Genomic DNA, 26,526 nt, shown 5'->3' with positions numbered 1-26,526 from the left:
GTGGGCGGGTTGTGTGACGTTTGATTCGGAGGACGTTCTGGGGGCGGTGTTTGCGTGACGCGCTGCGAGCAACTAGCCCGACAGTGGAAACGCGACATGATTTCGGCCTCATTTCTCAACCTCCCGGGCTATTGGCCCGGCCTGGCCCGATTAAAGCCCTGGCTCGCACTGGCCCGATAGTGGAAATGCGGCTATTGACTTCAATGCCGTTCAGTGGCTACCAGTTTCAAATATTCTTCATAATATCTTCTTTTGTATTTAACAAAAGCAAGAAACTAAAAGGTTTAGGGCTTTAAACAGGGTTTGGGCGACTGTCCCTTTAAGAACAAATTGCATATGCATCTCATCTTAAGCCTCTATTGCTAATTCGAAGGTTTTTAAGCTAATAGCGAAAACATGAACCATTAACATACAGACTATAATGCAGAGTTTACATTACAGAGATGGAAAATGTGAAAGTCTATGTATCTCTATTGACAGAGAAAGTGTAAGTTTAAAGGGCACATAGTTTACCCCTTTTTTATGATTTAATATTAATATTATGGTTCTTCTGAGTGTGCCAGTTTAGGTTCAGTTCAAAACACAATCCAGATTGTTGTGTAATGTGTTAAAAAGTGTCATGTTGGGGGCGTGTCCACAGTTTGCTGATTTAGGGGTGTGTTGCTTCACATGTAAATTAGTTTCAGCTTCCCGCCAACGTAACAAGGGGGCGGAGCCATTAGCTCAACCGCTCTGTGTTTGCAACAGAGTCTGACAGGCAGATTGAGAGGAGTTTTACAGCCAACTGTGTGCTAGTTTCAAGTGCCGAGCTTGTACACAGAAACTAATAACCACGCACACTGAATTAACTTTAACTGAGGCACCGGATGCACCGCTCAAAGCCGCGACACGGCATACCAGACACTCTCTGTGGCGCGGCAGAAACATGAAGTGTGCCGAATCGTCGCGCCACACATTTTTGAATTCTAAACATAGGTTTCTATCAGGGTACACACAACGGCAATTCAAATCTGCCGCGGTCCGCGGCGCCCAGCCGTCGACTGGAGTGTACCCTGATAGAAACCTATGTTTAGAATTCTAAAACGCATGCTAGTTAAGATCACAGGGAGCTTCTGGGATCGCGAGAAATGCAAACGGCTGAAGTATAAGGTAGACTCAATGAGAAGTACACATGTTTGCAAACCTACCTAAAGATACAACCAATAATTCCGATTAGAGCGATAATGTGGAGAATATTGATCTTGTGTTGAGCCCAATGAGCCTTGCATCTAAAAATAGAGCTAGCGTGTTCCTTTAGTGATATCGCTTCGACTCACGCTGAAAATGGCAGACGTGAATCAACAAACTGAGGATATGATGACGCGCCTGTCAATCAATATTGGTGGGTGGGGGGACCGCTCTCATACGTAAAGTTGCGGTCGGTTTGAAAACCGCTCCAATTGGTCCAGTTTTTTATGTTGTTAAATTGAAAAAAAAGCACTGGGTGTGCTTATATCACCCCAATATGACGCTCTATACACCATACATGCACATATGTCTGTCCAAACAGCTTGAAAAGTAGATTTATTACCATAGGTGCCCTTTAAAGTCTCCATAAAATCGAAATGAAAGTTTATGGGCTTTTATTATGAATATGCTAGCTGTGAGGTTGTCTATAAGCTAGTATAAAGAAAAACAATTACAAAATTTGTATTTAGAAGATATGCATTAAAAGTCTCTGGAGTCTGCTAATATGGATAATTAAATTGGATGACATCACTCTGCACTTCAGCTTTTATCCAATCAAATGCTTTCCAGAATCTAAAGCATAACACCCCCCAGCCTATAAATAGATGATAAAATTGTGGCAGAAACAATGCATAGCACGCGATGCTTCCCATGAAGTGTGGTTTAGTGTTAGTGTCACATAATCCACACACACAAAAAAATGAGACAAAACTAATTTGAATCAGTTGAATTCTACATAAAATTATGTATTTAATATGGAGAAGATGGAATTGTTAGGTAGACCGTTGGTTGCCAAATGCTGATTTGGCAGAGCTGGTGATTTAATCAAACGTGATTGGTTGTTTAAAATAAAGGGAGGAGCTACTTGACATGCAATTACAAAAACAATTCAATTTATGCTTCAATGCACTTTAGAGGACTTTAAACTGCTACAAAACTACAGGTCTTGAAGTTTTATATGTACATACATAATGTTAGACTGTTTAACCCAAGGATGGGTATAATATGGACAAACCCAACAATTTGATTACTTTTTTAATTATTATTAAATTTATTCATTATTGTTAAAATTATTAGTTGTATAAGGAGTTGAATGTAAAATTGTTTTTTTCTTTGTTGTTTAATAAATGCTTGTGCTGTGCATTATAGGTTTTGGTACAAGCTGTTTTAGATTGTAAGGACCTTTGAAATTATGAAAATAATTTGGTGTAGCCTACAATGATATGGAAAAAGTGCACCTGGCCATGGCCAAAAACTACTTGGAACTAGAACTCTGTATCTCTATTAAAGAAGTGCACATCTTAGAACGTTCATCAACCAATAATGTCCTTTCTAATAATACATTTTTGTAATAAATGAGATGAAATCGGTTTCACATGTTAAATGTTCACCGGTGTTAAAACCTTAAGTGCTATTTTATTTTACCTATTTATTTATTTATTTTTTTTGCTGAACTGATCCAATCACCACTGCATTTTATTATGAAGAGCAATGAAATGTAAAATCACCTGAGTGGAGTTGCTGGAAGCCCCTTTGTTGTTTGTCAGCTTGAGTTTTCCGAAAGTGATCTCCTGACGCATCCAGTGCGCGCCAGTGTTTGGAGAGTCCGGGTGCGTGTACACTCGGTTTCCTTCAATAAACGACATTTACTCAGGCCTATATATATATATATATATATATATATATATATATATATATATATATATATATATATATATATATATACACACACACGTTACCCTTAAAATCTGTTATTTGAAAAAAGAAGACATTCGACAGAGTTAGTTTACCGGTAACATTAGTGTCCGCTTTGCCACAGGGGACCCATTTTCCGCCCTGGAACCTCCAGTGGTTTGGATCCGCCAGAATTACATCCACAGCAATATTATAATGACCCGCCGGGTCAAGACCAGAAACATTAAAAGTTAGACACGGAAACATCCGTCTGGAGGAAAGTAAACAGTACAAATTAATCAAAATCAAGTTGAATTAAAATGTAAATAAATATTAAAAATATTAAAAGCACAACACTATCCTAACTGATAAAGTAAATTTGCTAAATAGCCTACTTAAATATTTTTGCCACATAAACTAAACAATTTTCCCAGTAAAGCCTAGCAAACGTAATGAAGTGAATTTAGGAAGTCTAACAAATCACAAATAATAATTCTCTTTTTAAAAAACAAGTTATTTTTGTATCGACGGTTTTGATAAACCTTTATTATGATCTATTCAATATCACAAGCCTTAATATTATTTAAATATTTTTTTTTATTGATCATAGATCACTAAAGATTTTGTTAAAAATAAATAAATAAATAAATAAATAAATAAAAATAAAAAGGTTTTTCCATGTCATCCGCGCGTAAATCGTTTTGGAATCTATATTTTTAAGTTATGATTTACTTTTTACTCTTTTAAAAATATATATTAAATAAAAATTTAAATAAAGCAAACAGCCGAAACGTGTAGCCTATGCATTAAACAAAATTATTGCAATCGTAAATTAATTAAAATGTAGCATAACCCACATAAAAAAATTAGGAAAAATAAATAAATAAATAAAAAAGTAGACTCACCGCCCCTGTTTAGTGATGATCATTTCAGTTTGGTGTCTGTGGAATTTAAACCACAGCGCCCTGTTACACAGATTAACCTGGGCTTTACCGGACACCGCGGGGAACGGATAGACCGCTGCGTTGGCGTAAGTTTGTCCATACGGCTGAGGGTACGAGTAGCTCAGCCCACTGTACGAGCCGCTGCCGACGACCGGGTGAGGACTCATATAGTGACCCGAGAGCGCAGGCACCACATGCTGACCCGCATACGAGAACATATCCGAGGCGAAATCTGTCCGGGCGTCGCTTGATCCGGGCTTGTTTTCACTCTCTCCGTCATCCCGTGCCTCCCGCGCGTTTGGTGACGGGCTTCTCGGTCTTTTCAGCGGCGGCTCGTACGCGTCCCCGGAGGAGCAGGAGGAGGAGACGCGCTCGACCCCCGCGGCGGCCGTCATGATGATGTGCGGGAAACCATTGTCCAGACTCACCGGTTTGTTGGCCGGTGTGGACGGTGAGGGGAGCTGCTGCTGCAGGTGCATAACTCACTGGGAAAGTTGTCGGAGTTCAGCCTGGGTTTGACTAGGTCTTCATGCCATCTGCTGCGTGTGCCAGTGCCAGGCTGTTAACGGAGCTTAATATAGGAAAATGACGTTGCTCTCCATTTGATAACAGCAGAATGGGTTGGTATTCACAATTAGCATTAAAGCTTACTGTAAATGTCACTGCTACCACATTGTAAATTTCATTACTGTAATTTAGACAATTAAGTTAATGTATTAACAACTTCAAATTAAGTCGGTTTAATGCAACTCAAATAGAAGTTAAATTGAAGAATTTATTTCGTTTATCTTTTCCACAGGAATAGCCAAGAGTAGGGAATTACTTTTCAATTTAGGTAATCTAATTACAATAAAAACATACACTACATTTAACGTTTAAAATTCCGATAATAAACTAATCAATTCAAAGAACCAGATCAATGTTTTTTGTTATATTGTGAATATGTCTTCAACTAAAAATGGTTATATTTCTTAAGTTGATGAATTCAAACCAAATTATAAAAATTGATGACAAAATATATGAAAACGTAAGTTTTGATGCATGTGTTTACCTTAAGTATTACATCTATTAAATAAAGGTAAATTAAAATAAAATTCAGATTTATAGGGTTTGAGTAGTATTAAGTCAAGTATTAAATATCTTTTCAGGCAAAAAAGAAAAGCATTTTAAATACCATTTAAAATTGTGTAATTAATAATTAATTGTACATTTTTAGCTCATAGCTCTTTATAGCGGCTGAGTTTACATCACACAATTTGGACTTTTGAGAAATAGTTTATATAATCATATGCACACAGTAAAACCCTAAAAGTTAACTGTTTGAGAAAACTGATTGTGGCAAACCATTAAGGTTATGAAACAAAATGGTTTGAGTACTGTAAACTTATACATATTGAATCATATAGACACATATTGTGTTATCATATCATCAAAAACATTTAGAGTATTCATAACCTAAAACATTTTAAGTTCAGTTATTAAATTGGTTGAGTAAAGTTCAGTTAATTGAACGAATTAAGTCCAAACAACTAGCTACTCAAATGGTTTGCTATTGCTTCTAGCATAACACTCTCTCTCACACACACAAAAAAATAGCAAATTCATTCATAACTCATTTGGTTTGAGCTCTTCTTAACATAATCGGTTTATAAGTTCCCATAACTCTTTTTCATTAGGTCAAAGATACGTTTTTTTTTAATAATAACTTATTTCATTTAGTGATTTTCACTGATATGTTTCACATTGTGCAAGAAATTATTGAAATCCTACAATTGAAATTCATAAGAACTGTCAGATTTAAACTCTCCAGAAAAGGTAGAATTTGTACTTTTTCTGCGGTTAAGAGCGAAAAATATAGAAACTGCCTTTTTTTTTTCTACCTTGAGTAATTTTTAATTGTTGTTGCCTTAATAATCCTTCTAATTTCCCCTTGAAGGGAGTTACGGTGAAACAGTTGTGAATTTGTTTCATCTGTTATCTAGAGGAAAGGAAATCTGGGTTTGAATAGAGTTATAAAAAATCCTGAAATCATGCGAAGCGCTTTAGACAGGAACAACCATGTTTACCCAGCACACAAATAAATATTTCACAGCGGCGCTCACTTAAGTGTGGTCCTGAAGTGCTGTCATCTTAAATAAGGTGTTTCTGTGTTGTTCTCTGAGAATCTCCCTCAGAACCCAGAAGTTCAAGGGGAAATGCAAGGACAATGGATTTACATTAAAACAACAGTGTCATAATTTAGACCGCATACTGTAAATACAAAATGAATCAATAAATTGTACTGTAGTTTTTATATATGCAACGCAACATATAGAAAACGTGAAAAAAGCATTCAGGAAAAACTATTTAAAAACATACAAACGAGCCAGTAATTCACAAGAAATTCTTACCAAGCGTGATGAGATTGTGTTGTGGAGCCAAGACGGAAAGACAATGGCGTGACTGGAATTTTGTGTTTATTTCTTAAAAAGACAAAACGGCTGTAGAATATGAACATTTATGCACAAACACAGAGATGGATGGGGGAAATCAATGGAACACAACGGTGTCCAGCATTGCTGCGAGGCACTGCACGATGTTGGATGTCATAAGAACATCCACATGCTCTTCCAAATGCCGTTTGGGATCCTGCAAAGAGAAGTGGAACAGACAAGTGGTCCTTTAAGACTTAAAACATTTTTTAATTAATATTAATTGTAAAAACCAAACACCACCTGGTAAATCGTTTTATTTTAAAGTATAAACCATTAATATTATAAAGAAAGAAGTGAAATAGATACCTGTTTTCCAACGTTCTTAATGGCAAGCTGCTCAGGAGTCATCTTGTCTTCTTCCTCTACAGCCTAAAATGTAAAACAAAAATGATTTCTCATGCCAAGTAAGCCAATGGTTATCCGTTTCCAGCATTTTACAAAAACAAAAAAACACTTGGATCCACTCGAGGGTGAGTAAATAGTGAGTACATTTTTATTTTTTGAGTGAACTATCCCTTTAAGATACATTTTTGTCAATCTGATGATGACAAGTTGACGACAATAAATACTAATAATTTGCATGCACGTTCTTGAGCTGATTATGCTTAAACTGATATGGGTAATATTATGTAAATACGTTATTCTAAGTTAAAAGGTTAAAATCTGATAGTAAAAGGGCTTTTTGCCCAATAGCCCATTTGAATGTTGCATGCAAACCTGTTTATCAGAGTTCCAGCAGTTCTTTCATGTGCGCATGTCTGATTGTCCACGTGAGGTACAAGTCAAGGTATGCTAGGTAACCTGCACAATTAGTGGTTTGCTGCTGAAGTGGCTAAAGTGTAAGAGCAGCAGAACGAACCATCGACAGCTGTGGCCTAATTGTCAGGGAGCTGAAGTTATGGTACAAAATGTCGCTGGTTCGCGTCCAGGCACAGGGAGGGATTGTAGGTGGTGGGAGGGTCACTTCACTTCAAATATTCTGCTCTTTGGATATTCTGCTCATGTACACACACACATATTAGGGGTGCTTATGTAGACATATACATATTAGGGGTGTCAAAATTAACTGCTTTTTCGGTTCACTTCGATGTAGGGGAGGACAATTAGGTATCGGTTCAGTAATAGATCATAACCTGATATTACATACTGATGTCATTCAGCTCATTTGCGCTATATTGCGGTAAATTACTGTGGCGAGAGGGGTGAGCGGGTAATTAAAACGCTCCAACTACTTAAGAAAAAATGCAGAAACCGTTACAGCGATATTTGTGGATCCAGATATAAGCATGTCTGCAGAGCGAGTTTTCTCCACTACGTCTATCATGGATCAGTTGTGTTTGCCGGTGAACAGAGTGTTAGAGCCAATTGCAGTCTTTTCTGTTTAGCACGTGACCAATCATAGGCGTGTAAGAAGTCGCTTGACAACGCACAAAAAGCGGGATAAAATTTACATTTGTTTATTTGCTATGAAGGCTCATGTTGTTCTGTGCATGTACTTTAGTTTTGTTTGATACATACAAGAGTGTTTTCTTGAAGCAGGTAAAATTAAAGGTGCAGGTCATGTATCTGACTGCTTGGATTAAAGGACAAAATTGTAATACAAATACACAGAAAATGTAGTTATAAATTATACATTTTAACACAATAATTGTTGTGCTGTGAAGTACAATATAAAATTGTGTATGGAAAGCATCTTCAATGCACCATGAGATATCGAATTGAATCGAATCAATGGCATGATAATCGTAACCGAACCAAACTGGGAGGCCAGTTTAGGTTCACACCCCTAATACATATCTATGCATGAACCCCACATTCTTATTGATCTTACAATCAAATACCGTGCTGAAAGGGCATTCTTATGCCGTGTACTTGTTCCTGCTGCTTGTAATAATGCTATTGTGTTTCGTGGTAAAGCCTTATTCACTGTCAATCATATTTTAGTCTATAAAATGTGCTTACATTATTGACTTGGGTATTTCAATTTGGGTCTAAAAATAAGTGCAGATTATAAGTTAGGTTATATATATATTTTTTTAATTTTTACAAAATTATCTTCCAATGTATACTTGTAAGCAGTGTAACATAGGTAATATGGGTATTTTCTTTTTTATTTATTGTTTAACACCGTATATATGGTCAATATTTATCACAAACTCAAAGGTAATAATAGGGATGGGTATCGTTAAGGTTTTAATCGTATTACTACTTTTATCGATACCAACCACTTATCGGTTCGGTACTTCAACGGTTCTCTTTTCCGTACTGTAACTTATCTGTATTTTTTTTTATGAAAAAAAAAACAAAAAAAAACAAAACAAATTGAACAGAATTAACACTATTTTATTAAACTGTTTTGAATATAAAGTTAAACGAAAATTCAAGAAAACAACTTGTCGCTGTCCACTAGGGAAATGCAACCCATTTGGTTCACTTCGCAAGCTTACAAGCTGTGTGTGCGTGAGTCTGTGTTGCGAGCTATGTGTGCGCTTAGCGCGAGCCTCCGCTGAGTGAAACTGAACAGCTGAAAACTGTGAAGGCTTTTATACTTGACGCGCTCACCGGAAACACAAGCATTTCTCTCGTGAGATTGCCAACTGTGCAGACGAATATCAAAAATCGCAAATTAGAAAAGGTTGGTCAGTTAATTATGCTACTGTAAGTAATGTTTATTCAGCAATAAATCTCCAGTACTGATAGCAGAACCGTTAACGTCAGAGCTTATCGATACTTCAGTCTTTTATAATGTAGCACCGATATACTAATAAAGTACTGAGTTTCGGTACCCATCCCTAGGTAATAACATTTACAATATTTATTATACAAATAGTAGTTCAGCTTGTTCATTGTATTTTTCTGTTATTTTTAGTGGGATATTTTGATAATGTTATTACATGCATAAATATAGTTTATATCTTAAGTGACAGCAAGCAGATGGAGTCATATTTTGGATTATTAATGCTAATTAAACAAATGAATACATCATTACATACTGAAAAACTTCTGTTATGTATTCATTTTAAAATTAAATGTAAATTTTATGCTTTTTTTTGTATTTGTATAAATTTTAATTCATCACTCAGAAACCCAAAATGTGATCCAAATAGTGAGTTTTAAGATCTGTTTAACCACTAGTTAATACTAGATGGAAACGGGTGGTCCTTCTCACCTTATTGTAGTTCTTGGCCAGTTCGAGCATCTCCTTGACGATGGTCTCATTGAGTTTGCAGTGTTCACTGTAATCCTGCAGAGTCAGACCCTCCATCCAGCTCTTCTTGTGGAGGTTCAGTAACATCTGAACACAAACACACACAAACTCTATTAATGTTCTAATAACAATGAATAAATTAAAAGCATTTTAACAATATCTACAAGTTCAAACCTTCTGTTCCAATTCATTTTTCCTATAGTTGATGGTTATGGAGTAATAATGTCTGTTGAGTCCATGAATCAAAGCCTGAACAGAAGAAACAACCCTTAGTAACATTCAATATATATATTTTTTTGATTTTATATAAAGACAAAACAAATGATAGGAATAGTACACCCAAAAAATTATTCACTCGCCATATGTTCAGCCTCAAATTGTTCCAAAGAATGTTGGAGCCCACTAACTTCCATAGTATTTTTTTTTCTTACTCTGGATGTCAACACTAAAAGCCTTTGGAATACTATGGAAATCAATGGCTTCCAACATTATTTAAACCATCTTTTTTGCTTTGATTATCACCAAGTGAAAAGATAATTATGGCAGAATTTTACATCTGGGTGATCTATCCTGCTCATTTAATTTTATAAAATACATTACACTTTATTTTTACACAATTGCAAATGTATTTAGAAGAACAGTAACCTGAATTGATGGTTTGTTGAGATGTCCCAAGTTAGAAGTGGTTTGACGTGGTTCATGACCCAGCACCATCATATTGGCATTTATTAGCCTGAAGGCATCAATAACAACCTGGAGGGAAAAATTAAATCAAGCACTAAATTCCAGCAGTTTGTATACATGAATTATTTGTTTTAAAGCTCATTGTGAGCTTTACAGGAACCTAAGTTTGTTTCTAGACAGCACAAGACCAATGAAGCACATTATAATCTAATTCAAAGGAATGAAAGATAGAGAAAGACACTTTTACAGAAAGAGAACGCAACAACAGGTAATGCTGTGCAGTCACGCCATATAGGCAAAGACAGCACATTTGAGCTCACACACAGGTCAAGACTTGCAATAAGATGTACACACACACACTCACACGCACACGCACGCGCACACGCACGCATAATATGCAAAACGATACTGCGTCATGGGATAAAAGGTGTCTTATCCATATTAAGGTGTTTTTGTCCTAACCACAGACAAGTTAAACTAATTTTCTATTTTAGATTTTTTTTTTTTTTCATTTCTGTGATGTCATAAACGAACAACTGCATAAACTATTATGACAGTGATCACTTTAGGCACAGATTATGGCATTTTATGTGACATGTATTGCCATACTGAAAGCAGAAGCAGATCTTAAATAAAATAAATAGCAAATATATTTTAAAAAGGTGCCATATGGTGCATTGATTCAATATGTTAATTTGTTCTCTGTATGTGGTTTAGGTACATACAAGAATTCTCCAGACATGTTTTTATATGCTCAATTATAACCAAGGCGATTACCCCTTCAATAAAAAACTTCGTTTTGACCGTATTTGGAATGATCATGAATATTAATGAGCTATGATCTGAAGCTCAGCTTCTTGTCAGTGCCTGCTTGAACACACACATACACACACACACACACACACACTGATGTAAATGTGCTCATGCAAAACAATTATACTTCATTTGTCCAAAAATATTTAACAAATCGGTGGATGCCTCGTTAACTCTTTCCAACTGAAGTGGCAGAAAGGTTTATTTTAGCTAGGAGCATGTGAAACATTTATGCCACCAGACTACCTTAGTTTGCCCCAGAGTTGTGTTTTAAATGAAATATAGGCTAAATTATAATAATAATAATAATAATAATAATATCGCACTTGACGAACGAGATTTTGAAAATTGCATTTTGAAATTTTAACATACGGTACGGGAAAATATTCAGACCCACTTAAATTTTTCACTCTATGTTATACTATACTATATAAGTAAATTTTTTCCTCAATAATGTACACACTGCACCCCATATTGACAGAAAAACACAGAATTGTGTAGATGTGTACATTTGTGTAGATTTATTTAAAAAGAAAAACTGAAATAACACATGGTCCTAAGAATGACTTTAGCAAATGGCTGCAATATAACAAAGAGTGAAACATTTAAGGGGATCTGAATACTTTCTGTACCCACTGTATGTGAAATCAGGCAGGAATTAATATCAACAGATTAATTTTATAAAGTTTATTGGTATTCTTTTGCGCAAGACTAAAATCATAAGAGCAGAGAGATATGACACGATGCATAAACGTGCATTAAAACTTTCTCAGAGGTTTACATGTGCTTCTTGCCTCATTACAAACATTTTCACAATATGCACATTAAATAATACATTTGGACAGACTGCCTGCTTCACAAAACTGCTCTTTTTAGTTTCCATGCCTCTCCTGTTTTCAAAATAGGAGTCATTGTATGGTAAATAGACGCTTAGGAGGCTTCTGCTGGCATTAAATTTTATCATGGTATACGTTTTCGTCCTGATACTGACTTAAGCTAACAAATATATTGACAAAAAAAAGGACTACTTCTACAATAACCCAAAAATATGTATCTAATAAATCTAATAAAACAGAGAATTTTAAATAATATATTACTATAAATATATAATAATAGAATATAATTTCATGGGATTTATGGGAATTCTAATGGAGATTTTGACTTGAATAAAAGCATGACAAGAAGAGAGCTCAGATTGTGTAGACGAGCACTGATTACACCTTTGAAAATATGCACTCACAGACACACACACACACGCACGCACGCACTAACACACACACACACTAACACCTCCTGAACCCCGGAGACTCGTTAGTTCCTGACTGAATGAATGGGTGTAAAATCCTGCAGTGTCCTGCATCTGTGCTGAGGGGAGCATTCCCTGTGCCGGGACGTTCCCTGTGAGTGTGTGATGCTTGGAGGGTGAATTATAAATCGAGCACAAGACAAAGACTAAGAGATTGTGTAGTGCTGACACCACGAGGAACTCACAATACTCTTTAAACCACTCGTACCATGTTCACAGAGACGGGATGATACTCTGGAGGTGCGGGACATTAATATTTTAAAACAGAAAACAAACAAGGGGCCATGCAATGAAGCCTTTCAGGTCAGATACTTCAAGCCAAGTTGAAGTTCAGGTAAATGTTTCATTGCTCATCTCAAACCACAACACAATTATATTGAGTGAAAATATATTGCATTATGTCAGCATGACTTCTTATGCAAATAATAGCACTGTAAATTAAGCATCATAAAGCCTGCACACTACTGTTTAAATGTTTGAGTTAATAAGAGATTCTGAAAGTAATGTGTATTAACGCTACATTTATTTGAACAAATGCAGTGAAAACAGTTAAATTTTAAATATTGATAACGTTATTTTAATTAATTGTTTATAATAATAATAATAATAATAATAATAATAACAACAATAATAATACTAAGGGTGGCGCTGGCGCCTCACAGCGAAAAGGTCGCTGGTTCAAGCCTCAGATGGGTCACTTGGGATTTCTATGTGGAGTTTGTATGTTCTTCCCGTGTTCGTGTTTCCTCCGGGTGCTCCGGTTTCCCCCACAGCACAAAGACATGCGGCAGAGGTGAATTGGGAAGGCTAAATTGTCCGTAGTGTACATGTGTGAATGAGAGTGTATGGGTGTATGAGTGATGGGTTGCAGCTGAAAGGGCATCCGCAGTGTAAAACATATGCTGGATAAGTTGGCGGTTCATTCCGCTGTGGTGACCGCTGATTAATAAAAGGACAAAGGCGAAAAGAAAATGAATGAATGAATAATAATAAACATATTTTTTCAGAGCATTCCAAGTCATGTGACCCTTCAGAAATAATTGTAATTTGTTGATCTGTTGCTCAATAAAAAAAGTCTGTATTATTATCGATGTCTAAAACAGTTATGATATTTAAAATTTTTTGTGTGGAAACAATGACATTACATTTGATTTGATTAATTATTCATAATTAAGGTCTTTTATTTTGATGAAGAGTGTTCAAAATAACAGCTTTTATTTGAGATAAAAACTAAATATAAATGTCTTTCCACCTTTCATCAATTTACTGCACAGTTTTTTTTTTTATAAAAATCCTCAGCCCAAATGATTGAACATTAAAAATATTTACATTCATAAACATAATAACTGTTATGCTGACCAAAACCTCAACATGTTTGGGGATTACTGTACATTGCTGACTGTTACTTCTGTTAATTTAGTTTTTGTCAAGGATAAAAAAAAAATATTCCCTTAATGAGTGATTCACTGAATCGTTACTTCAAAAGATTCAGTCAAAAACAAGTGTATAAAACAAAACAAGCACTGAATGATTGACTCAAATGATGGTTTAACAACAGATTCACTCAGGAAATAAACACTGTAATGTTGCTCGACGGCAGAGGTTCCCAAACTTTTCATCCTACGACCCTCAAAATAACACTTCCTGTGACTCGAGACCCCCACTACCATCGGAAGTGATTACCATACAAACGTTCCACATGATGATGCACACACACCAATAGGCCTAAATACAGTAATAAGCATATTGACAACACAAAAAAAAAGTCTAACAACCATATAATTTTGTGTCATTTATTCATTGATCTAATTTAATATTAACATCATCTAATGAGACTGGTGGGCCCAATATTTACTGCACAAGTCTATTCTTGGTATAATTTTGGAGAGTGCAACTTGGAGATCATCCTCTATTGTCAGTTGTGTGTAATTTTTGAAAAAAAAAAATGTTAATGTATGCAAGTGCTTTAAAGGTGTCAAGGTAATCTGCGGCAAGTGACGCTATTGCTTTGTCATTAATATAACATAATATAAAAGATATATATATATATATATATATATTCAAAACGCTGATGGCTTATTATTTCCTTATAATGTCATATATATATATATATGTGTGTGTGTGTGTATATGTACATATGTTTATATACATATCTATCTATATATCTATCTATCTATCTATCTATCTATCTATCTATCTATCTATCTATCTATCTATCTATCTATCTATCTATCTATCTATCTATCTATCTATCTATCTATCTATCTATCTATCTATCTATCTATCTATCTATCTATATATATATATATATATATATATATATATATATATATATATATATATATATATATATATATATATATATATATATATATATATATATATATATATATATATATATAAACATATGCACATATACACACACACACATATATATATATATATATGTGTATATATGTGTGTGTGTGTATATGTACATATGTTTATATATATATATATATATATATATATATATATATATATATATATATATATATATATATATATATATATATATATAAACATATGTACATACACACACACACACACACATGTATACATATATATACATACACATATACATATATATATACATATATATATGTGTGTGTATATGTACATATGTGTATATATATATATATATACATACATATGTACATATACACACACATACATATACACACACACACATACATACATACATACATACATACATACATATATGTATGTATGTGTGTGTATATGTACATATGTTTATATATGTTTATATATATATGTTTATATATATATATATATATATATATATATATATATATATATATATATATATATATATATATATATATATATATATATATAAACATATGTACATATACACACACATATAGATATATATATATAAACATATGTACATATACAAACACATATATATATATATATATAAACATAAAGGGATTCATATTATAATTTTGCATTCATACCATGACTTCTAGGGTCAACCTATCTGCATTCTAGGATTCATCAAGCAGTAAATGTTTTTATTTTTAATTTTATCTTTCTTTCTTTTTTCTTTTGCAATTTAATTAGCATCAATAATTGACAACATAATTACAGCAACAGTTAACATAATACAGTAGATGATAAATATTGCACACCCTAAAACAAACTGATATCATAATGACGTTATATACAGATTATAGCAAATATTAATTATATCCTCACAGTCCATAATTTGACATCTCTCTTTTCCTAATGCCCGCTTTCTATAATACTATCTCTTCTTCCTATATTACCAACAGCTCAGGACTGACGGAAAAGATAAGAGTCCTCACACTCTCTCACGTGGATCAGAGGGTGCTAATAGAGCTCACAGCTTCAGGAAGAAAAAGAAAAATCACAGAAATCCAGACACTCTCACACTCCGACAGGAAGTGTGAGCGCATGTTCACATATAGAAGAATCTCTGAAGAATGACTGTGTGAAATGATACCATCTCAAAGTGTGTTTAAAGGCACAGGTGAATCGAATATGAAAGTGTTTTTAAATAAGGAGCAATTCCTTTAAAGGGCACCTAAGTTACCCCTTTTTCCAGATTTAATACAAGTCTTCTGTGTCTCCAGAATGCATCTGTAAAGTTTCAGCTCAAAACACCCATCAGATTATTTATTATACCTTTCAGAAGTTTCTATTTTATAGCCCTAACCATCAGGTAGCGGTTTTTGTGAACTGTGCCTTTAAGGCTAGTCCTATACGCCCCCTGTTCCCACATGCCTGTCAGCGTGCCTTAATCTCATGTTATGTTTGTGAGAAATACTACAGTAAGAACTTTACTGATGAGTATTTGATGCATTAGTTGTGGAGTTGCGACGATGAGTCACACACAATGTCGTTACAAAGTTCACACACACCGATACATAAACCCACTGCGCGCGTTTAGCTTTGCACTCTTTTTGCACGCAAATGTGACAAGATGCACGTTAATATCCATTGCTGTATGGATATCTGTTATGTTAATGTACAAAAAAAAACTGATTTAATGTCCACAAACCGGGATTGAAGCGTCTTCTTTTATAATTGTTCTGACACGCGGCTGTGCTGATGAAGTAAATCGCGGTAATTCATTACAAACATACTCTGTTTTAAAACATTTTAAATTTGTAAAATTCCTGGATCACATTTGATGATGATTGATGATCCTAGCAAACTGTACAGGCTTTCTATTCCCGGTTGCTTTGCGCTCATCCTGTTGTTGATATGATTATACGCGTTACTACGGTGACATGTTAATACGGTCACGTTAATTCGCTGTCAATCAATTTGGTGGGTGGGGGGACCGCCCTCCTACGTCAAGTTGCAGACGGTCTCAAAACCGCTCCAATGGGTCCACTGTTTTTATGTTTTTAAATTGGAAAAAAAAGGACTGGGTGTGTTCATATCACCCCAATATGACGGTATATACACTATACCGACACATATGTCTGTCCAAACAGCTTGATAAGCAGATTTTTCACAATAGGTGCTGGCATGTTCATGGGCTGTTCCCTTTCTAGAGCCCGATGACAGTATTAAAACAGAATTATAGTAGCATGAGGTGTCATGGAATTTGGTAAATTTTGAATAAATAAGTCAACGGTTGTATTGTTCACCTACTGAAATCATGATCTAGATGATTGCCTGTGAATTTTAAACTGAAAAGGAATGTAAATTTAAGATCTGCATGTTCTGCTTGTCTCTGTGAGTGAATGATGCGGTTTGGCTTTTTAAACGCATTGTGGCGCTCATGGTGTTAGATTACTAGATTTGACCTAAGAGTCACTTCACTGTTTTTATATGACAAAAACTATAAATCAAATCATGCACACATGGAAACTCACAGCATTTTTAAAACATCATGTCCAATTTAGTTTTAGTTTTTGGTTTAATTTGAGAAATGCATTTTATAGGGTCTCTAAAATGTCATTTTTGTAAAATTGTTGTATAGAAGTATAGAAGCCCATTCCCGCCACTGAATAAAAAAAAAAAGGTTATTGCGACTTTTACTGACTTTATAACTTTCTGACTTTATTGTAACTATTTTTCAGAATTGTGATTTAAATTGCAATTTCGAGTTTCTTACATTTTTTTTTCTTTGACTTTCTGACTGAATTTGGACTTTTTGATTACCAAAGGGCATTTTATCTATTAAAATAAAGTCCTGAAAAAAAGGAACTGGAAAACAAATCAGAAAAAAAAATAATAACTTAACGAAAAACTAAACAGATTTCATTTCATTTTTACCTTTCCCTTGACGCTCTGGATGGGATCGACCACAACGGCCACAGCCCGTTCTGACAGCGCCTCGAAACTCTGCTGTGTGTTAATGTCCACACCCGACAACCAGCAGCCAAAACCAGGGTGACTGTGGTACCAGCCCACCACCATCTCAGGCCTGCAAGAAAAAGAAAAAAGATCACAAACCTTTATAATCTGACATACCAGTTGATCTCAGAAGAGTGTTTTTGATTCGCTCACCGTCCCGTCTGCTTTAACATGTCCAACATCTTAGCTTGAAAAACGGGGTCGACGGCCTCGACGCTCACACCCTGTAAACAAATCACAACATCAGATCCCCCTGTAACAACTCAACCCCCACCTAGTACGCATAACGATGTATTTGTCAACTAAATCACAAGTGGTCAATACTAAACTTAGGATTAAACAAGGTCTAAAACTATTCACAACTCCTGGAGCTTTAATAATGATTAGAGTGACTCAAATGGTGAATGTCATAATAAGCTTATGAATGTATAGGTTAACTGAATAACGCATAATGTCTAGTACTGACTAGCTTCAAGTTCAATTTATTTAAATATCACGCGAGGAGTTAAGAGACTGCAATCAAGTCAGACACTTTGTGCTTTCAGTAATGTGCTGAACCAACTAAATGAAAACTCTGCTGTTTTTGATGTCTGAAAAAATAATGGGCGTCTCCTTTTTGTCCAATATTGTGTTTATATAAAAAGTTTAATTATATTCATTTAATATACGGTGTTGTTTCCAAACATTTATCATATAAGAACATATTCAGATAGCATAATCTGAATTTATTTTGTTAATGTGTTTATTCTAATATTAGATATCCAATATAAACTTTAGTTAATATATATGAAAGTGTAATATATAAATAATAAACCTAGTAAGACACAAATTGTTGGATTATAGTCATCAAAATCAAGTCATTTAGTCTGAATGACACAGCGATCTGCCATTGCTAAAAGTCACACTGTAAAAAATGCTGTTCCACACAATTCCTTCATGTCGTCCCAACACAATTCCATTAAGTCAACTTAATCATTTTACAAATTTAAGTGAATTGAATATACAGCAATTAAGTTGTCCCAAAAAAAACTGAGAATTTTTTTACCTCATTTTAAATAAGTAGTTTAAAGAAGTAGCAAAAGCCTGATTGCATGTTTTTGAGTGCATGTAGCGTAAACTAAGCTTAAATATATTCTATGCAAGAGTACAGTGTGTCATTTGACACACAAGAAAGAAAAACAAAAGAGGACTTTTGCATTTGTAAATGATTTTCAGAAAAGAAAGATCCAGATGTTCCAGATATTCTGCAGGTAAGGTTTGAAAATAAAATCAGTTGTCTGCCTATTGTTTTTGTAATTATCTTCTTTAGTGAAGATATGAAATGTTGCTGGGAAAATCCTCACTCACCGTTCCGGACTGTGGCATGGCAAACACATCGATCACGCGTACTGTGTAATCATCCACAAACTCTCCCAGCATCAGACCCATGACTTCCATGGGCACACCAGCACGGCCATGTTTCAGCATCTACACAAACATACAGATAGTTTTATAGAAATAAAAAAAAAAACTGAACTTTGGATAATAAAAACAATGAATGCTTGTTCTCTAAAACACTGACAATCAGACCGATATTGACCAATCATCATGAGTATGTTTACAAGGACATCAGTTATCCAAGTATTTACTTTATTCTGAATAAAAAAAAAATATTATGACTAAACTTCATGTGAACGAGACTTTAGACTTAATTATTATTTTCATTATGATATTGTACTTTCAACTGAGAAGGAATACTTGAGAAGGAGGTGCGATTTTATTTTTGTACTCCTCCTCTCATCTTTCACTTGCAGCAAACTAAAGGTTGAGGGCTGTGGCTAAGAATATTTTGGCCAAGCTGTCAAACTAACATCAAAGAAGAACTGTCATTCCACAGCAAATGGTCTTATATTGATTAAAGATTGTTTGTTTATTCAGCAAAATAAACATAGTACATTTTGATTTCATGTGGACTTTAATATGTTTACATAACTGGCTTTTTAAATGTTCCTTTTTTATTCCTGTAATAGTAAATTCATCAATTAATGGGAGATCCCCATGCAACACTCTAGAATTTTGTGAAGTTTGTCATCTTTATGGTATCATATAGTTTTTAGAGAAGTTAATTCTCACATGCAAATGAAAAAAGCTGGTAGAAATTCTAGCTCAAAGCCCCGTTTTTTTTGTTTACGGACAAATTGAAAGAAAAAAAATAGTCAAAAGTCCTGTATCATAGTGGATGTAGGTGTGCACATCTACATTGCACTTTGATAATGCCACTAAAATGGGAACACTTGATTTGTGCTTACAAAAAGTACAAGTTATCTGGTTTAAGGTCATCAAAAATCTTGGTTTAAATGGACAATTCTTAATAAGAGTATTGTCGTAGACATGTTAATATTAGAATATGTTGTCCATGTAAATGTACTGACTGTTAATGCAATTGGTCTCAAATGAGTTTAATCATTCACCTTTAATTAAAACATCAAATGTCCAATTTACAAAACTTAACTTCTGGTATTAGTAGTGCATTTTATTTTAAGCCAGCATCTTTGGCTATTTCATGGTAAAAACTATTTGAAAATATGCCAAGTATAATAAATACATTAAAACACAAACAAAAAAGTTATACCTAATATTTTATTACATTAACGTATAATAACGTTTAACAGTAAAAACTATATTAAATTCCAAATTAAAGCCCAACATGACAACACCAAGCCAAACCAGAAGAAATTAACCATTAGTGTTGAACCATCCTTTACACAACACGAGAACAGCCTGTGACCGAGAACATGTTAGTGAGAAAACCTGTGTGTATCCTGACCTTGAGCAGGGCGAGGGAGGAGATGTACACCTGTTCAGCCGTGTCCACAGCAGGGGCATCTGTGGGAGGACCCTGCGGAAAACACACACTTCAGTTCAGGCGAGTCAAATCTCCAGAGCAAATCACTGATGATATTTGGTCGCAAAAAGATTTGACCTTAAAATATTGTTTTGCTACAAGGAACAAAAAAAGTTAGATGGGTATTTTCTTAAGAGAACTTTCTGTAGAGTAGTTAACACAAATGAATTGTTTTTGTAGCATACGGAGAGAGAAAAAAATTGCAGCTGGTTTTAAGATTTAACTTTGAAAAAAAAATAGGCAATATCCAATATTTGTATACTGGGAATGATTATAATCTAACCTTGATGCATTTGATGTGGAGGTATTAACAGGCATCAACTTTATTAATTATTCAGTCTATTAGGGCTGCACAATATATCGTTTCAGCATCAATATCGCAATGTGTGAATCTGCAATAGTCACAGCGCAGGATCTCAATCTGGACAAGACCTTGTAAAGTCTGGTTTACCAATTAGATTAGATTTGATTAACTGGGTCTATCTCTGTATATAATAAAGACACTGATATCTTACATTTTATTATTGCATTTCTATCTCAATACTTTTAGACTCCACGAAAAAACCATAGTGTTGTTTATTTCATTTTCATCTTTGTTCTATTGTTATCATTTGTACTTTAAATTATATTATTTTTGTGTATTTTTGTATCATTTTGTATATTTTACGCAGATGGACTCCACAATAAAATCATCACAATCAATGAAAAAAAAAAATCACGAATATTTCACAATATATAACAAAATATCGAAAAGTCCGTTCTTTCCAATACCGTGCAGCCCTTCAACCTATTAACAAAGTTATTTAACATCTGCTAACACCATTAAAAGACAAATGTGTTCTAAAGACAGGACTTTTTTTTTTATATTTATTTTTTAGGGGTTTTCACCTTTTATTGTGCAGGACAGTAGAGAGCATTGACAGGAAAGCATGGGGAGCAGAGAGAGGGGAACGACCGGCACAGGACCGCAAGGCAAGAATCGAACTCGGGTCGCCATGAGCACTGGAGTCCATGTGTCGACGCACCAACCACTACACCAACGGGGACTTTTTTTTAATAGTAGCAACTTTAATTTATAAACAAGTACAATACAATTAACAATTGTGTGACTGTTAATTTCATTATAGAGAGTAACTGATTTGGACATTTTATGTATATAAGACTGCTTTTAGAAACAATAATATGGATCTAATAAATGATATCAAAACGTATTTTAAATTGTATAATAAGATTTTTAAAAAAAGATTAAATATTGCATAGTGACATTAAACTTGAGTTTTAATAAGCCATCAAATGACTTGTTCAAACATGCCTGACTTAAAATTACTCCTGTCTTCTATAAATCAAGGTAAAACACAAAAATTCTAATATTATTTTTAGTTCAGAAAATAAAAATGAAAAATTAACAAGACACACAAGTGTAAACAAAAAAATATTTAAAGTTGCTCTGTTGCTATATGCATGAAGGAAAAAGAAATAAAGTCTGTGTGTATTCTTGTCGCTTGTATAATAGTAACACTATTATTTTACAAAGGTTATTGTGTTAGCAAATGGTGATGACCTCAATTATCATCATATACACACATACAAAATCCTACGGACATGTGTGAACATTAAAAAGCCAATCAGAACTCAGCTCAATAAACACCAGCAAAAATCCAATCAGCACTTCAGAACAATCAATACTGCATGATATACTCTTAAGCTCGGCTTTAATCTTAAAGCATGAGCAGCTGTAAAGACAGAAATAAAGAGTATGAAAGCAGAATGGAATCATGGGTGTTTTTTCCTCCGCTCTTCTTCTCTCTCTCTGTCTGCTGGAGTGGAGTGTGAATCAGAGGGAGGCAGCCTGTTACTGGAAGTGTTAATTGGCAGAGAGAGCTGAGAGACGTCTCTCTACCCATCATGCACAGGCTTTGCGAAAAAAAAAAAAAAAATCACGAGGATGGTCTCACAAAACCTCTGTCTCCCCCACACAAAAAAAGCATCCTATTATGTGCATCTGCTTACCACCTGACACATCTATTCTCACATAGAAAATCTCAAACATAAGGATTTTCACTGACGGGAAGTGTTTGCAGAATTACAGATGTCGTTGTGTACAAATCAGCAATGCATTTAAACATGCTGTAAAAAAAAATACATATTACATCATAAGCATTTTTGTTAGTTGATATCCAACCCTAGTTATAATAAATGTTAGGGGCCGTTTACCTGTTTAAATCAGGTAAGAGCATATTAACCCTTGTGTATTGTTCAAATTGACTGCCCTTTCATTATGTTAGTGACTGTTTTTGCCCCTGTGACTTCCATTATAATGACATTTTTTGATTGCAAAGCCATGACAGTAAATTTTTACAAAGGTTTACCTCTTCCTAACAGGAAAAACCATCAACAACAAATGCATAATTATATGTCGTTATGGTTTTGTGATCAAAAAATGTTGTTATAATGAAAGTCAAAAGTGCAAAAACAGCCATTAATAAAACAAAAGGGTGGTCAAATTGCCCAGAGGTTTTGAAAAACTCCAAAGAATTTTCCCAAAATATGTGTCAAAATAATATTTATCAACAAAAATTATTCCATTTGCTCAAACACAAAGCTGAGGCCAAATTTAGACTTAAATCACCCCAGAGTAGATAAAAACATCTCCAAGAGCACACAAAAGTTAAATAAGTGGTAATAGAATTATTATTGCTTTGTTTGTTTGTTTTTTTCATTAAGAAATATGCATTACTCTGATTCACTTCATGGGTTCAGTCATCAAATTAAAAACGCTGTCAAATAAGTAATTGGTGATAGCTATGAATATATATATATATATATATATATATATATATATATATATATATATATATATATATATATTCTTTGTTTATGGCAAATGGCATCAAAGCCAGGATTTAAAAAGTGTTTTTTTTTTTTTATTCTCTAGCACTTTACATTTAGAGAGACTTAGACACAATCTTTCTGATTGCATTGCTGGCTTCGAAGCCACCTGGAAACCCTATAATAATTATCTGTCAAATGTCAAGGATAACAGTTTAAAGGTATGACTCATGTCATTGTTTGCAAGATCACCATATTGCCTGTGCCCACTGGCCTAATATATGTTTAACATTGTTAACCTGTGTATAAACTAGAGGAACTGAACAACGATTTTAAAATCTTTTTTTTTTTTTCTGTATTTTTTTGCCTTTTCTGTCTTTATAGTTATTGTTGCTTTTGCATTGTTCTGTGTTGCTTCCAGGTCAAAATAAAAATATAATATTAAAAAAACATGTATTACATACACCAATGTGTTCAGCCTATCAGAGGCCACACACCCTTTTAAAGATATATATTAAAACATTTTCTCAGGTCTGCACAATATATCATTTCAGCATTGAGACTGCAATGTGCACATGATCCGCAACATAGGGCTACACAATATTTATAACATTGCAATATTTTGTTGTTCTGCGATTAATTATTGCAATACGAGTATAATTTCCCCACAAAGTTTGAATAGCTCTATTTGGGAAAAATTAATTTTTGATTGATTGGGTTGATTTGGTAGGAAAGTGCATCTGCATAAAATCTAATAAACAATCTACAAGAATAGAGAAATAAGACAAAAAAGGTACAATAAATGAATAATCAAAATGTAAATAATTCAAGAAAATTTATCATTATCAAAGTTACAAAAAGTTTAATTTCTTGCTTTAAATGACAAATTGTATTACAAACCCAACATTGCATATCCTGCGATGTGACTACTGAAAATTACGATATCGATGCTGACTAGATTGCACAGGCCTATACCATAATAGTCATGTCACAGAATCTGCAATATGCATCTTTAAGTTAAAAGCAAGATCAATTGAATTTATCTATATATACAATGAAGTGTTATTTTACATTTGATCATTACATGCTGCCAGACTCCCAGAAAACCATAAGATATTGTTTGTTTCATTTGTATCTCTATTTATTGATGCTTAAGTAGATGCACTCCCCTGTGAGATCATCCCAATAAATCTAATATTATAAATCATTTTTCATTATTCATCAGTCTTTCATCTGGTGAAATTATGCTCAACATCATAATATGTATTGTAGAAAAATAAATATAGTTTTTTCGTCAGTTGTTTTTTTTCCCCAAATATCATACAGACCTAGCTCTATATAATCCTCTATATAATATAAAAAAATATATAAAATAAAAATAAAAAAGCTACTATTTTGATACTTTATTATTCATTAATATAATACATTATATTATAATTAGTTATGCTTTTTCTACAGATATTTTATTTTGTCCTCAAAGAACATCCTAGTGCACCCCAGGTAATTTGGCAATACTATGAAATATTACTATTAGTATATAAAATATCTGTCTTCCATTTGAAATAATGTATATAAAATAAAACAATTAATTTCTATGAGCTTTCAAGATGAATTTTCAGCCACCATAACTCAAGTTTTCAGTGTCATGCTCATTCAGAAAATGTCCTCATAAAAATCTATTCTATATACATTATCAATTTTGGAAACAGTTGTATTAATAGCAGTTTTTTCTAAAAGTAATGACACTCTTTCCTTTGAAACTGAAATATTGTATAACAAAATGTTTTAGATAACTATTTGCATGTGTGTCTGTTTTCCTACATACCAAACTTAAACTAATCATGAAGATTTTTGTTGTTATTTTTGGACAATCAAGGCCTCATCCTTTTAAATTTAAATTTATTAAATTTTTATTGGTGTTTTGAACGTTTCTTGATTTTAGAAATACAGCAATAGCATATCAATCAGTGACATTTACCCAAAGTTTGTGACAGCAGGTGTAGCACCCTTGTCTACTGACTGCTGTCATTCGCAGTCGATGCATTTCAAAACATCACCTTTATTAAATAGAACCAAATATGAAAACTTACCTGGCTGAGTCCCGGCATTCCCCCTCCAAGCCTCAAGAGCCGGTCCATTCCTTAAATCTAGACACAAATAAGCAAAACGATGAATTTAGTTTACAAGTTTGTTCATGTTAAAAGACCTGTTCACTTTCATCATAAATGTAGCTGATTCATGAACATTCACACTGAGGCATTCAAAAGTACCACCATCCCCTTATGAACCTTTTTATAATGTAACTAAATAAAAAAATCCACTACGTCAGACACAAATACCAGCACAAATAACTGTTTATTCTTGACAAACACACAAAAACAGGATTTTAATGCTTTTCCAGAATGCTAACATGCTAAGCTACTTAGCATAGTACTATTTACGCAATTTATTAAATGCCATGAACACATAATCAACAGGCAAACGATAACGTGTAAAATTATGTTAGTCTTTAAAGTAAGATAAAAAATTACTTTGGTAGTATGAACAATTCAATTTCATTTTACATCTAAACAAACTGCAAAAAATGCTAATGATGCTACAGAGGCTAGACACATCACTCAGTAACATTTATAAGTTTACCACACAAACAGTGACAAAAACAGCATAATGTTCCGTAAGCAAATACTGTATGATAGTAAATGTTCATTATTTCTTTACCTGTTGTTCAATAAGAGAGAAATGTGAGAGTGGCAGCTGAGTTTCAGCTCGTCTACAATGAATCAGCCAGAATTACCAACGTGAAACGCACCACAACAGGGTTATACAGGACGAGAGCTTGGGGTTTCAAATTAAAAGTCTCAGAAACGTTAAAAGCGCACGACATGATGACATTTCAGATGTCATCATATAACTTATACATAAGAATGAAACTATGACACGTTTAATACTTAATTATTTAATGAAATAAGTATGAAAAATATGTATTTATGAAAATTTTTAATGGTTTTAGTGTTTCGTCCCTGCTGAAAAATCCAGCTTAAACCAGCCTAGGCTGGTTGGCTGGTTTTAACTGACCAGCCTGGTTT

The 26,526-nt window shown here is 33.9% G+C and overlaps 2 protein-coding genes across 2 annotated transcripts in view; both read right to left on the bottom strand.

The window, feature by feature from the left end:
- Positions 1–4,472, bottom strand: part of tbr1a (T-box brain transcription factor 1a) — a 14,499-nt gene extending 10,027 nt beyond the window's left edge. The window contains exons 1-3 of the mRNA XM_056468508.1: positions 3,807–4,472; positions 3,018–3,172; positions 2,736–2,857 (exon numbers count right to left, since the gene is read on the bottom strand). Of these exons, the coding sequence (XP_056324483.1) occupies positions 2,736–2,857; positions 3,018–3,172; positions 3,807–4,324 (795 nt within the window). The 5' untranslated portion in view covers positions 4,325–4,472. The remainder of the gene's footprint in view (positions 1–2,735; positions 2,858–3,017; positions 3,173–3,806) is intronic.
- A 1,812-nt stretch (positions 4,473–6,284) lies between these two features.
- On the bottom strand, positions 6,285–26,265 carry psmd14 (proteasome 26S subunit, non-ATPase 14). The gene is made up of 11 exons (XM_056468732.1): positions 26,159–26,265; positions 25,531–25,587; positions 20,534–20,605; positions 19,075–19,194; positions 17,881–17,951; positions 17,647–17,797; positions 10,173–10,280; positions 9,702–9,776; positions 9,489–9,614; positions 6,626–6,688; positions 6,285–6,473 (listed from the first exon to the last, which is right to left on the bottom strand). The coding sequence occupies exons 2-11, from the start codon at positions 25,576–25,578 to the stop codon at positions 6,375–6,377; spliced, it is 933 nt and encodes a 310-aa protein (XP_056324707.1). The 5' UTR covers positions 25,579–25,587; positions 26,159–26,265; the 3' UTR covers positions 6,285–6,374.
- Positions 26,266–26,526: the final 261 nt, after the last annotated feature.

The sequence above is a fragment of the Danio aesculapii genome, chromosome 11, assembly GCF_903798145.1.
Source record: "Danio aesculapii chromosome 11, fDanAes4.1, whole genome shotgun sequence".
NCBI classification, from domain to species: Eukaryota; Metazoa; Chordata; class Actinopteri; order Cypriniformes; family Danionidae; genus Danio; species Danio aesculapii.
The sequence above is the reverse complement of the archived record's forward strand: the minus strand, read 5'-3'. Positions and strand labels throughout refer to the sequence as shown.

Bases quoted from the DNA above. Each gene is read 5' to 3' on its own strand.
- psmd14 (XM_056468732.1), bottom strand. From the start codon at position 25,578: ATGGACCGGCTCTTGAGGCTTGGAGGGGGAATGCCGGGACTCAGCCAG. The intron at 17,952-19,074 runs GTGAGTGAGGAT...ATTTGTTTACAG, and splicing joins CCATGCCACAGTCCGGAACG to GGTGTGAGCGTCGAGGCCGT. The intron at 6,474-6,625 runs GTATCTATTTCA...TTCTCTTTGCAG, and splicing joins TTAAGAACGTTGGAAAACAG to GATCCCAAACGGCATTTGGA.